Source organism: Coregonus lavaretus (assembly GCF_964263955.1).
Source record: "Coregonus lavaretus genome assembly, chromosome: 8".
Lineage (NCBI taxonomy): Eukaryota > Metazoa > Chordata > Actinopteri > Salmoniformes > Salmonidae > Coregonus > Coregonus lavaretus.
The window spans coordinates 58868509-58882894 of record NC_139995.1 but is presented as its reverse complement, the minus strand read 5'-3'; the positions used below and the strand labels follow the sequence as shown (position 1 = coordinate 58882894).

The following is a 14386-nucleotide window of genomic DNA, read 5'->3' as shown; positions in this document are numbered from 1 at the left end:
CAGTTGAACATGACTTTGCTGAATTCACTGAACATCTTCTTCTGTGGCATAAGGAGAGATTTGAAACCTTTTTGCGGTACCGGAAACTTAAAAAGGGGTCAAGATTTAATTTACTTTAATTTGCTTCCAGCAAGTCTTTCTTTTTTTCACATGAAAGTGGATGTAAGAGGGTTTACAACCTCTGTATAACTAGAAAAGACTGCATTCAGTAAGAGAGAAAGAGAGACTAACTACTTGCACATCGTTACAACACAGTGCATAGCCATAATATGACATTTGAAATGTGAGTGTAATGTTCACTGTTAATATTTATTTATTTTGTATTCCATGTCACTTGCTTTGGCAATGTCAAAATGTGTTTTCCCATGCCAATAAAGCCCTGAAAGAAAGAAAGAGAGAGAGAGCGAGAGAGAGAAACAAGAGCGACAGCCTCCTGCATTAACATGGAGGGTTAAGTTCACCGAGCTGGAGATGGCGATGGAGCAGCTCAAAACAGAGATTGAACACATTCAAGACGGCACAGACCAGCACTCAACCAGACCCGTATAGCTGAAGAGGGAGAGAGATGTGTCTGCATGCTGGACTGTGGTGACAACTTCGTTTTAGAGAATTTGACAGTACGTCTAACCGGCCTCACCACCGCAGACCATGTGTAACACCGCCAGCCCAGGACCGCCACGTCCGGCTTCTTCACCTCCGGGATCGTCTGAGACCAGCCGGCCGGACGGCTGATGAAACTGAAGAGTATTTAGGTTTGTAATAAAGCCCTTTTGTGGGGAAAAAACGTAATCTGATTGGATGGTCCTGGCTCCCCAGTGGGTGAGCCTATGCCCTCCCAGGCCCACCCATGGCTGTGCACATGCCCAGTCATGTGAAATCCATAGATTAGGGCCTAATTTATTTATTTCAGTTGACTGGTTTCATTATATGAGCTGTAACTCAGTAAAATCGTTGAAATTGTTGAACGTTGCAATTATATTTTTGTTCAGTATAGTTCACGAAAGGCTTTTTTATTTTAAGGGGGAAGCTGGTTCCACCATTGGGGTGCCAGGACAGAGAGAAGAGCTTGGACTGGGCTGAGCGGGAGCGGGAGCCAAGAGGTGGCAGTATGGAGTGCTCTGGTTGGGGGGGTTTGGCAGTATGGAGGGCTCTGGTTGGGGGGTTTGAGCGGGAGCCAAGAGGTGGCAGTATGGAGTGCTCTGGTTGGGGGGGTTTGGCAGTATGGAGGGCTCTGGTTGGGGGGGTTTGGCAGTATGGAGGGCTCTGGTTGGGGGGGTTTGAGCATAGTCTGAAGGTAGGGAGGGGCAGTTCCTCCCCAATATGCCCCCCACCTAGACACAACTATGACAAAACAACAAACGAAAATGGGTCACAACTCCTGCAGCTCTGTCGCACGCTGGGTCTGTATATAGTCAAATGGTAGGCTTCGAGGGGACTCCTATGGTAGGTACACCTATAGCTCATCTCTTGGCAGTAGTACTGTAGACTACTTTATCACTGACCTCAACCCAGAGTCTCTCAGGGCGTTCACAGTCAGTCCACTGACACCCCTATCAGACCACAGCAAAATCACAATCTACGTGAACAGAGCAATACTCAACCATGACGCATCGAAGCCGAACAAAGTGCATGCTGTTAATAAATGCTATAGATGGAAGGACGGTAGTGTGGAAACCTAACAAAAAACAATTGGCCAACAACAAATCCAATCCATCCTAGACAACATGTTATCCTGCAATAGTGAAGGTGTAACCTTGGCAGTAGGAAACCTGAACAGTATATTTGACATATCAACTAACACATCAAATTTAAATTCAAGCAGAAAACCTAAGAAAACTAAAAATGGTTTGATGAAGAATGCAAAAACCTAAAGAAAGAAATTTACTAAACTTATCCAACCAAAATCACATTAACCCAGAAAACCATAACCTACGCCTTCACTATGATGAATCACTAAAACAATACGTCAGAAAACAGCTCAATGTGATCGAAGAAACAGCCTTATTCTAAAATGAGTTAAATGAATAAAAAAAATCAAAATGTTTGCAAAATCGATAAAAAATGTAAAACAGAAATACCTTATTTACATAAGTATTCAGACCCTTTGCTATGAGACTCGAAATTGAGCTCAGGTGCATCCTGTTTCCATTGATCATCCTTGAGATGTTTCTACAACTTCATTGGAGTCCACCTGTGGTAAATTCAATTGATTGGACATGATTTGGAAAGGCGCACATCTGTCTATATAAGGTCGCACAGTTGACAGTGCATGTCAGAGCAAAAACGAAGACATGAGGTCGAAGGAATTGTCCGTAGAGCTCCAAGACAGGATTGTGTCGAGGCACAGATCTGGGGAAGGGTACCAACAAATGTCTGCAGCATTGAAGGTCCCCAAGAACACGGTGGCCTCCATCATTCTTAAATGGAAGAAGTTTGGAACCACCAAGACTCTTCCTAGAGCTGGCCTCCCGGACAAACTGAGCAATCGGGGGAGAAGGGCCTTGGTCAGGGAGGTGACGAAGAACCTGATGGTCACTCTGACAGAGCTCCAGAGTTCCTCTGTGGAGATGGGAGAACCTTCCAGAAGGACAACCATCTCTGCAGCACTCCACCAATCAGGCCTTTATGGTAGAGTGGCCAGACGGAAGCCACTCCTCAGTAAAAGGCACATAACAGCCCGCTTGGAGTTTGTCAAAAGGCACCTAAAGGACTCTGACCATGAGAAACAAGATTCTTTGGTCTGATGAAACCAAGATTGAACTCTTTGGCCTGAATGCCAAGTGTCACGTCTGGAGGAAACCTGGCACCATCCCTACGGTGAAGCATGGTGGTGGCAGCATCATGCTGTGGGGATGTTTTTCAGCGGCAGGGACTGGGAGACTAGTCAGGATAGAGGGAAAGATGAACGGAGCAAAGTACAGAGAGATCCTTGATGAAAACCTGCTCCAGAGCGCACAGGACCTCAGACTGGGGTAACGGTTCACCTTCCAACAGGACAATGACCCTAAGCACACAGCCAAGACAACGCAGGAGTGGCTTCGGGACAAGTCTCTGAATGTCCTTGAGTGGCCCAGCCAGAGCCCGGACTTGAACCCGATCGAACATCACTGGAGAGACCTGAAAATAGCTGTGCAGCAACGCTCCCCATCCAACCTGACAGCGCTTGAGAGGATCTGCAGAGAAGAATGGGAGAAACTCCCCAAATACAGGTGTGCCAAGCTTGTAGCGTCATACCCAAGAGGACTCGAAGCTGTAATCACTGCCAAAGTTGCTTCAACAAACTACTGAGTAAAGGGTCTGAATATTTATGTAAATGTATTATTACATTTATTTATTTTATTTTTTGTTATTAGCAAACATTTCTAAAGAACTTGTTTTTGCTTTGTCATTATGGGGTATTGTCTGTAGATTGATGAATTTTGTGCACAAAAGTTTAGAGAAATAAGCAATATGGAACATTTCTGGGATCTTTAATTTCAGCTCATGAAACATGGGACCAACACTTTAAATGTTGCGTTCATATTTTTGTTCATATTTACATTGAAGAACTACAAAAGAGTGATTTCGTCATACAGCATCTGCAGAAGCTCCATAGAAATGAGATGATGACTTGGAATTAACTAATCAAGTAATCAAATAAATAAATGAATGAAATATTTTACTAAAGTAATGTGAATAAATGATGGCTATTTAGTGATAAGCAGTGATGTGCAGTTACTACCATCACGGGACTTTTATTAATAGTTTTATTCTGTGCTGTTACAGCATTCAACACAAATAATCGAAACCGAAAACTGTGATTATTTCTTTAGGATCGAATCGAAACCGAACTGACCTCAAAAAGCACTAATCACTCAGCACTAGGTGCTAAATGAAATTATGAAATAATTTTTTTGGCTATTCTTAAACTCAACATTATCCTTTCCCCAATATTTGGAACCAAGGTCTGATCAACCCCCATCCACAAAAGTGGAGACAAATTTGACCCCAATAATTAGTAATTAATAATAATAAATAAACTAATAAATAATAAACTAAAATAATAATAAATATCAGCGCCAAAAATATGTTGCAATTAGTTGCCAGGACCACAAATACAAATTCCATCTAGACACCGTTGCCCTAGAGCACACAAAAAACTATACATACCTCGGCCTAAACATCAGCGCCACAGGTAACTTCCACAAAGCTGTGAACGATCTGAGAGACAAGGCAAGAAGGGCCTTCTATGCCATCAAAAGGAAAATAAAATTTGACATACCAATTAGGATCTGGCTAAAAAAATACTTGAATCAGTTATAGAACCCATTGCCCTTCATGGTTCTGAGGTCTGGGGTCCGCTCACCAACCAAGAATTCACAAAATGGGACAAACACCAAATTGAGACTCTGCATGCAGAATTCTGCAAAAACATCCTCCGTGTACAACGTAAAACACCAAATAATGCATGCAGAGCAGAATTAGGCCGATACCCACTAATTATCAAAGACTAGAAAAGAGCCGTTAAATTCTACAACCACCTAAAAGGAAGCGATTCCCAAACCTTCCATAACAAAGCCATCACCTACAGAGAGATGAACTTGGAGAAGAGTCCCCTAAGCAAGCTGGTCCTGGGGCTCTGTTCACAAACACAAACAGACCCCACAGAGCCCAAGGACAGCAACACAATTATATCCAACCAAATCATGAGAAAACAAAAAGATAATTACTTGACAAATTGGAAATAATTTATTTTAAAAAACAGAGCAAACTAGAATGCTACACTGCCCACAAAATGAGGTGGAAACTGAGCTGCACTTCCTAACCTCCTGCCAAATGTATGACCATATTAGAGACACATATTTCCCTCAGATTACACAGATCCACAAATAATTAGAAAACAAACCCAATTTTGATAAACTCCCATATCTACTGGGTGAAAAACCACAGTGTGCCATCACAGCTGCAAGATTTGTGACCTGTTGCCACAAGAAAAGGGCAACCAATGAAGAACAAACACCATTGTAAATACAACCCATATTTATGTTTATTTATTTTCCCATTTGTACTTTAACTATTTGCACATTGTTACAACACTGTATATATACATAATATGACATTTGAAATGTCTTTATTCTTTTGGAACTTCTGAGTGTAATGTTTACTGTTAATATTTATTTGACTTTTGTTTATTATCTACTTCACTTGCTTTGGCAATGTTAACATACGTTTCCCATGCCAATAAAGCCCTTAAATTGAAATGGGAGACAGAGACAGAGAGAGAGAGAGAGAGAGAAGGGGTGTGGGGGGTTGTGGGTTCTCTGTTTCACCCTCAGGCTTACTGTACCCCCCCGCAGCCAATCAGAGAGCTCAACACTAGAGACCACAAAGCCTGATGGGAAAGAGATGGGAAAGAGATTGCCCGGTTGTGCTGGCTCTTAACCAATGACACACACCGTGTTTCACCTAGCACTGCAGGAAATTTGCATTTTTTTCTCTCAACCCCATGATAAACTGCAGGAAATTAGCTCTAAAACGTTAAAATGTCTCTGCAAAATATGTAGAACAGGAAATTAGCTTTAAAACAGCAAAATGTTGCGGCCAAGAGGACGGCCTCTAACATTTTTGATTGGAGGCGGCGCCATTGGCTATGCACCCCCCCGGTTACTTGGCCAACGCTGCTGAAAAAAAAAAACTTGCCGAAACACTGCACAGGTTTGTGTGATCTATGGGGATATGAACCCTTCAACACCCATAGGTCTCCAGGGTAATAACACTTCAGTGTGTGTGTGTGTTAATTACTACCAGATGACAGTGACATAAAACAACACAACCCAATTCTGATACACACCATATGGTCCTCTTTACAATCAAGTAGACTTTCACCTATCTCAATAAGACGTGTGTCAATAATATCAGTACTTACGATTTGTGAGCAGGCAGTGCATTTGTCGAACGCCAGACTGGCCGGCAGAACGTTGTCAAATCTGGACAGAAACCCTCTGATCTGAGAAAGATAAGAAAGTGATCAGCTATTTTCCATTTCCTGACTTAATACATACTAAGAGGTGTGACAACACCGCCATCTGGTGTTGAAGTGGTATTACAACACATGTTTGTTTTTTACTTCTTTTTTTTTTCTGCTCCAATCATCATGCTTTCCTGTGATGACATGGTGAGGCAGACAGGCCAATCAGAGGGAGAGAGTGGAAAGAGAAAAAAGAGCCAGAGGGAGGAGATTAATGGAAGAGAGATACAGAGGGGGCAGAAAAGAGAGAAGGGGCTCTGGGATCTAATGAATAAGGAAGGAGAGAGAGAGAGAGAGAGAGAGAGAGAGAGAGAGAGAGAGAGAGAGAGAGAGAGAGAGAGAGAGAGAGAGAGAGTGAAAGAGAGAGTGAAAGAGAGAGAGAGAAAAAAAGAGAGAGAGAGAGAAAGAAGGAGAGAGAGAGAGAGAGAAGGTTTAACAGGCTAATTTCAAAGGGACTGATAAGCATTGTTAGACACTAGCTGAGATAACAATCACTGTCTCTGGAAAACATCAGGGCAGATCTGAAGACATGGTTCAGTCGTCCTATATTAGCAACTAAGGTCGTCACACATCTGAAGACATGGTTCAGTCGTTCAATGTTAATCACACAAAGACACTGACTGGAGAGAGAAAATGGCTGAGGGAGGAAGGAGCAGGGAATATGAGGCTGTGGCATGTTCCCTGCTTGCTAAATGACATTCACAGAATAATTTGGTGAAATAATCCCATGCAGCCTGCATGCACTCGTTGATAGAAAGAGAGAGAGAGAGAGAGAGAGAGAGAGAGAGAGAGAGAGAGAGAGAGAGAGAAAAAAAAAATGAGAGAGAGAGAGAGAGAGAGGATACGAGACAGAGGGAGGGAGAGAGAGAGAGAGAGGATACGAGACAGAGGGAGGGAGAGAGCAAGAGAGAGTAGGGGGAGAGAGAGAGAGAGAGAGAGATGGAGGGTAAAAATAAAGAGTGAGAGTATGAGATGTTAGTCTTGAACAACCCTGGGCGAGAGAGGCTGCCATAGAAACAGAGCTGATCTCTCCAGACAGACACAGGTCTGTCTGTGACCCCTACAGCAGGGGCAGGTGACCCCTACAGCAGGGGCAGGTGACCCCTACAGCAGGGGCAGGTGACCCCTACAGCAGGGGCAGGTGACCCCTACAGCAGGGGCAGGTGACCCCTACAGCAGGGGTAGGTGACCCCTACAGCAGGGGTCAGGGGTCACTAGATTTCAACCACGGGCCGATTTTGGTCAGAATTATAATAAAGTTGTACTGCAAATAAAATTTAAAAAAAATAATTTCATACCTTGATTACATTGAGACATGATCACGGCTCTTTTTTGAATTTGTGAGAATAATTGGTGAACACATTTCCTCAACTAAATACATTTTTAGCTGAATTCCTGTTGATTTGTGTCTTTCTATACAAATTTGTTTGTTTATTTATTTATTTTTATGGAAACAAACGTATTTGTTTTTGCAAAAAACTTTGGGAGGACGGTTTAGACCTGTTGCCGGCTCTACGGCTTCTTAACTGTTTCATCATCAGTCCATCATGGACCCTTAGTGATGTAATAACCCTCCAGCAAGATCAACATGACCTGATAATTTTACAAATTAATAAAAAATGAAAAGCTGAAAGGTCTTGAGTCAATAAGTATTCAACCCCTTTGTTAAAGCAAGCCTAAATAAGTTCAGGAGTACAAATGTGCTCAAGTCACATAATAAGTTACAAGGATTCAATCTGTGTGCAATAATAATAGTGTTTAACATGATTTTTGAACAACTACCTCATCTCTGTACCCCACACATACAATTATCTGTAAGGTCCCTCAGTCGAGCAGTGCATTTCAAACACTGATTGATTCAACCACAAAGACCAGGGAGGTTTTCCAATGCCTCGCAAAGAAGGGCACCTATCGGTAAATGGGTTAAAAAAAAAGCAGACTCTCCATATTTTCAAGAATAGTGGTGGCTGCATCATGTTATGGGTATGCTTGTAATCGTTAAGGACTGGGGAGTTTTTCAGGATAAAAAATAAACTGAATGGAGCTAAGCACAGGCAAAATCCTAGAGGAAAACCTGGTTCAGTCTGCTTTCCAACAGACACTGGGAGATGAAATCACCTTTCAGCAGGACAATAACCTAAAACACAAGGCCAAATCTACACCGGAGTTAATTACCAAGAAGACGGTGAATGTTCCGGAGTGGCTGAGTTACAGTTTTTACTATGTCAAGACCTGAAAATGGTCGTCTAGCAACGATCAACAACCAATTTGTGAGAGCTTGAAGAATTTTTTTAATAATAAAAATGTGCTAATATTGCACAATCCATGTGTGAAAAGCTCTTACAGACTTACCCAGAAAGACTCACAGCTGTAATCGCTTCCAAAAAGGTGCTTCTACAAAGTATTGACTAAGGGGTGTGAATATGTATGTAAATGAGATATTTTTGCACCCCAAAAAAACAAAACAAAAACATGTTTTCACTTTGTCATTATGGGGTATTGTCTGTAGATGGATCCTTTATTTATGTATTTATTTAATCCATGTTGAATTCAGGCTGTAACACAACAGAATGTGGAATAAGTCAACGGGTATGAATACTTTCTGAAGGCGCTGTATATGCCATTTAGCACCCAGCACAGCCACAGCAGGACTATGGTGGTGGTGATCATTTGGAGTAGATTCATTTGTGGACTGGAGCCAGGGGAGACGTGTAGTTCTCTAGACAGCCACAGGAGGGCACTGTGTCATAACCATGAAAAACTGTCCTCTGCAGCTCACAACCATCACAGTCAACACACACACACACACACACACACACACACACACACACACACACACACACACACACACACACACACACACACACACACACACACTTTGTATTATTGTATTACTATCCTTGTGGGGAACAAATAATTGATTCCCATCCAAAATCCTACTTTCCCTAACACCTAACCTAACCATAACCTTAATCCCAAACCCCAAAACTATACCTAAAGTCATCAGAGTTGTCATAATGCTTCAGCAAATGTACATTTTCCCAGGGGCGTCGGTAGACACAATGTGGGTAACCTAATTTATGTCCCTCTAACTGCCCTGAATGTCTCTGCTGATCCTGCAGCTATTGGATGCAGTAATCATGAGCCTAAGAACCGGATTTATACTGTTAGCACTGAGCCGGTGTGCCTGAAGAGGAAGTCCACTGTGTGCAGCTCACCCTGCACTATCAGCTCCAATATAAACAAATAACATGAGCATGTCTACTTCTGATAAGCTTCCCAGTAAAGCATTAAAAACAATCAAGCAACTCAGAAAAGTGTTACAAATAGCCCATATTAACATATATATCTTAAGAAACAAGGTTAATGAAATCAATAATTTGCTAGTAACAGATGACATTCATATTCTGACAATCTCTGAAACTCACTTAGATGATACAGTGGTAGCAATATATGGTTATAAGATCTACAGAAAAGACAGAAATGCGAATGGTGGAGGTGTTGCCGTCTATATTCAGAACCACATTCCTGTAAAGCATAGAGAGGATCTCATGTTAAATACTGTTGAAGTAATATGGCTACAGGTTCATCTGCCTCACCTAAAGCCCATTCTGGTGGGAAGCTGCTATAGACCACCAAGTGCTAACAGTCAGTATCTGGATAACGTGTGAAATGCTTGATAATGTATGTGATATCAATAGATAGGTATACTTTCTGGGTGATCTAAATATTGACTGGCTTTCATCAGGCTGCCCACTCAAGAGAAAGCTTCAAACTGTAACCAGTGTCTGCAACCTGGTTCAGGTTATCAGTCAACCTACCAGGGTAGTTACAAACAGTACAGGAATTAAATCATCAACATGTATTGATCATATCTTTACTAAGATTTGTTTGAAAGCAGTATCCGAATCCATTGGATGTAGTGATCACAATATAGTAGCCATATCTAGGAAAACCAAAGTTCCAAGGCTGGGCCTAATATTGTGTATAAGAGGTCATACAATATGTTTTGTAGTGATTCTTATGTTGATGATGTTGATGATTTGCTGGTCTGTGGTGTGTAATGAGGAGCAACCAGACGCTGCACTTGCCAAATTTATGAAATTGCTTATTCCAGTTACTAAAAACGGTTAAATCCCCGTGGATTGATGAGGAATTGAAAAATGTTATGGTTGAGAGGGATGAGGCAAAAGGAATGGCAAATAAGTCTGGCTGCACAACCGATTGGCAAACGTATTGCAAATTGAGAAATCATGTGACTAAACTGAATAAAAATAAGAAACTATACTATGAAACAAAGATAAATCATATAAAAGAATAAAGAATGATAGTAAAAAGCTTTGGAGCACCTTAAATGAAATTATGGCCAAAATGGCAAACTCAGCTCCACCATTCATTGAATCAGATTCATCACAAAACCCACTGATATTGCCAACTACTTTTATTTTTTATTTTTTTCATTGGCAAGATTAGCAAACTTAGGCCACATGCCAGCAACAAATGCCAACACTACACATCCAAGTATAACTGACCAAATTATGAAAGACAAGCATTGTAATTTTGACTTCCGTATAGTGAGTGTGGAAGAGGTGAAAAAGTTATTGTTGCCTATCAACAATGACAAGCCACCGGGGTCTGACAACATGGATGGAAAATTACTGAGGATAATAGCGGACGATGTTGCCACTCCTATTTGCCTTATCTTCAATTTAAGCCCACTAGAACGTGTGTACCCTCAGGGCCTGGAGGGAAGCAAAAGTCATTCCAAGAATAGTAAAGCCCCCTTTACTGGCTCAAATAGCCGACCAATCAGCCTGTTAACAACCCTTAGTAAACTATTGGAAAAAATGGTGTTTGACCAGATACAATGCTATTTTACAGTAAACAGATTAACACCAGACTTTCAGCACGCTTATAGGGAAGGACATTCAACATGCACAGCACTTACACAAATGACTGATGATTGGCTGAGATAAATTGATGATAAAAAGATTGTGGGGGCTGTTTTGTTAGACTTCAGTGCAGTGCCTTGGCAGCAGCTAATGGGGATACTTAATAAATACAAATACCTAACCCTAATTCTAACCATAATCCTAAACCTAAAATAGCATTTCTCCTCGTGAGGACCGGCAAAATGTCCCCACTTGTCTGAATCTTCCTTGTTTTACTATCCTTGTGAGGACAGTTAAACAAAAATACACACACAAACACACAAAAACTTTAATATTACAGTACCATCTCTTCGTATTGGTCAGCTGAAATGTCAATAGGGTCAGACAGGGAGGAGGATCAGAATGAATACCGATCATTAGCTGTTGTGTTGTTAACGAGGCTAATCATCTCATCGTAGCTGCGTGTTTGTGCAGCCCAGTGTGCTGTAGCATTCCGTCACCTTAATAGAGTAGCAGCAGACTATGGAGGGTTAATGGGTGTGTGCGCGCGCCTGTGTGTGACTGCAAGCGTGCACGTGTGTGTGCTTTTGTGTGTATAACAGACGTCATCTTAATAGTATACCGTCTTTAGACAGAAGATACCAGTCCATCTGTTCTGTAGACAGAAGATACCAGTCCATACAGTACATTCCGAAAGTATTCAGACCCCTTGACTTTTTCCAACTTTTTGTTACGTTACAGCCTTATTCTAAAATTGATTAAATCGTTTTTTCCCCCCTCATCAATCTACACACAATACCCCACAATGACAAAGCAAAAACACGTTTTTAGAATAAAATAAAAAAACGGAAATATGACATTTACATAAGTATTCAGACCCTTTACTCAGTACTTTGTTGAAGCATCTTTGGCAGCATTACAGCCTTGAGTCTTCTTGGGTATGACGCTACAAGCTTGGCACACCTGTATTTGGGGAGTTTCTCCCATTCTTCTCTGCAGATCTTCTCAAGCTCTGTCAGGTTGGATGGGGAGCGTCATTGCAGCTATTTTCAGGTCTCTCCAGAGATGTTCGATCGGGTTCAAGTCCGGGCTCTGACTGGGCCACTCAAGGACATTCAGAGACTTGTCCCAAAGCCACTGCTGCGTTGTCTTGGCTGTGTGCTTAGGGTCGTTGTCCTGTTGGAAGGTGAACCTTCGCCCCAGTCTGAGGTCCTGAGCGCTCTGGAGCAGGTTTTCATCAAGGATCTCTCTGTACTTTGCTCAGTTCATCTTTCCCTCAATCCAGACTAGTCTCCCAGTCCCTGCTGCTGAAAAACATCCCCACAGCATGATGCTGCCACCACCATGCGTCACCGTAGGGATGGTGTCAGGTTTCCTCCAGACATGATGCTTGGCATTCAGGCCAAAGAGTTCCATCTTGGTTTCATCAGACCAGAGAATCTTGTTTCTCATGATCTGAGAGTCCTTTAGGTGCCTTTTAGCAAACTCCAAGTGGACTGTCATGTGCCTTTTACTGAGTGGCTTCCGTCTGGCCACTCTACCATAAAGGCCTGATTGGTGGAGTGCTGCAGAGATGGTTGTCCTTCTGGAAGGTTCTCCCATTTCCACAGAGGAACTCTGGAGCTCTATCAGAGTGACCATCAGGTTCTTCGTCACCTCCCTGACCAAGGCCCTTCTCCTCCGATTGCTCAGTTTGGCTGGGCGGCCAGCTCTAGGAAGAGTCTTGGTGGTTCCAAATTTCTTCCATTTAAGAATGGGGACCTTCAGTGCTGCAGAAATGTTTTGGTACTCTTCCCCAGATCTGTGCCTCGACACAATCCTGTCTCGGAGCTCTACGGACAATTCCTTCGACCTCATGGCTTGGTTTTTGCTCTGACATGCACTGTCAACTGTGGGACCTTATATAGACAGGTGTGTGCCTTTCCAAATCATGTCCAGTCAATTGAATTTACCACAGGTGGATTCCAATCAAATTGTAGCAACATCTCAAGGATGATCAATGGAAACAGGATGCACCTGAGCTACATTTTCGAGTGTCATAGCAAAGGGTCTGAATGCTTCTGTAAAAAACAAAAATCACTTTGTCATTATTGTCTGTTGATTGATGAATATTTTTATTTATTGAATCCATTTTAGAATAAGGCTGTAATGTAACAATATGTGGAAAAAGTCAAGGGGTCTGAATACTTTCCCAATGCGCTGTAGGTTATTTAGACAGGAAGTCCCAAGTGACAACTATGTGATGCAGTCATGCCACTTGTGAGAGGGAGGATAAGTAGCTATTTAATTCAGTCCATTGCTGGGCATTAGGGAGGAGAATTAGTCTGTCTGGCGCAGAGTGTCTAAGAGGAGCAGTGTATCATTCTCTCCTCTCCTCTCCTCTCCTCTCCCAGATATGCCTAATGTGTACCCTCTCCTCTCCTCTCCTCTCCTCTCCTCTCCTCTCCTCTCCTCTCCCAGATATGCCTAATGTGTACCCTCTCCTCTCCTCTCCTCTCCCAGATATGCCTAATGTGTACCCTCTCCTCTCCTCTCCTCTCCTCTCCCAGATATGCCTAATGTGTACCCTCTCCTCTCCTCTCCTCTCCTCTCCTCTCCTCTCCTCTCCTCTCCTCTCCTCTCCCAGATATGCCTAATGTGTACCCTCTCCTCTCCTCTCCTCTCCTCTCCCAGATATGCCTAATGTGTACCCTCTCCTCTCCTCTCCTCTCCTCTCCTCTCCTCTCCTCTCCTCTCCTCTCCCAGATATGCCTAATGTGTACCCTCTCCTCTCCTCTCCTCTCCTCTCCTCTCCCAGATATGCCTAATGTGTACCCTCTCATCTCCTGGATGTTGAGCAGCGCAGTACACCATGTAATAGCCTAGCTTCTTCCAAGCTACTGGGCAAAATGGTAAAGAGGCACAGAAGGCATTTCCTAAAGCTCTACATGAATCAGTCATTTCCTATAGCACGCACCCACTCACATATTACAGGAAGACTTGAATCACCCTGGTACATTGCTTCTGGAGGAAATGGTGGCAATCCCATCCATGGAGGAGAGGAATGAGGTGAATTAGAGAAAGGATGGAAAGAAGGAGGAAAGGAAGGGTGGAAGGGAGAGGGGGAGGGGGAGGGAGAGAGAGAGAGGGAGAGAGGGTGTGCAGTAATGAGAGTATTCAGGCTAAGGAGGGGATGAAGGAGGAGACTGGGAGGAATAAAGAGAGAAATAGAGGGAGAGATAGAGGGATGAATAGAGGGACGTAGGAGAAAGAGATAGGGATGGAGGAAGAGAGAGGTGGAGAAAGAGAGGGATGGAGGAGAAAGAGAGAGGGATGGAGGGAGAGAGAGGGGGATGGAGGAAGAGAGAGGTGGAGAAAGAGAGGGATGGAGGAGAAAGAGAGAGGGATGGAGGGAGAGAGAGAGGGATGAGGGAGAGAGGGATGGAGGGAGAGAGAGAGAGGGAGAGAGAGAGAGGGAGAGAGGGATGGAGGGAGAGAGAGAGAGGGA

The 14386-nt window shown here is 42.9% G+C and overlaps 1 protein-coding gene across 1 annotated transcript in view; it reads right to left on the bottom strand.

The window, feature by feature from the left end:
• atg7 (ATG7 autophagy related 7 homolog) overlaps positions 1 to 14386 on the bottom strand; it is a gene marked incomplete at its 3' end in the record, with an annotated part of 83900 nt that overhangs the window by 14247 nt on the left and 55267 nt on the right. The window contains exon 17 of the mRNA XM_084167700.1: positions 5906 to 5986. Within this exon, the coding sequence (XP_084023826.1) occupies positions 5906 to 5986 (81 nt within the window). The remainder of the gene's footprint in view (positions 1 to 5905; positions 5987 to 14386) is intronic.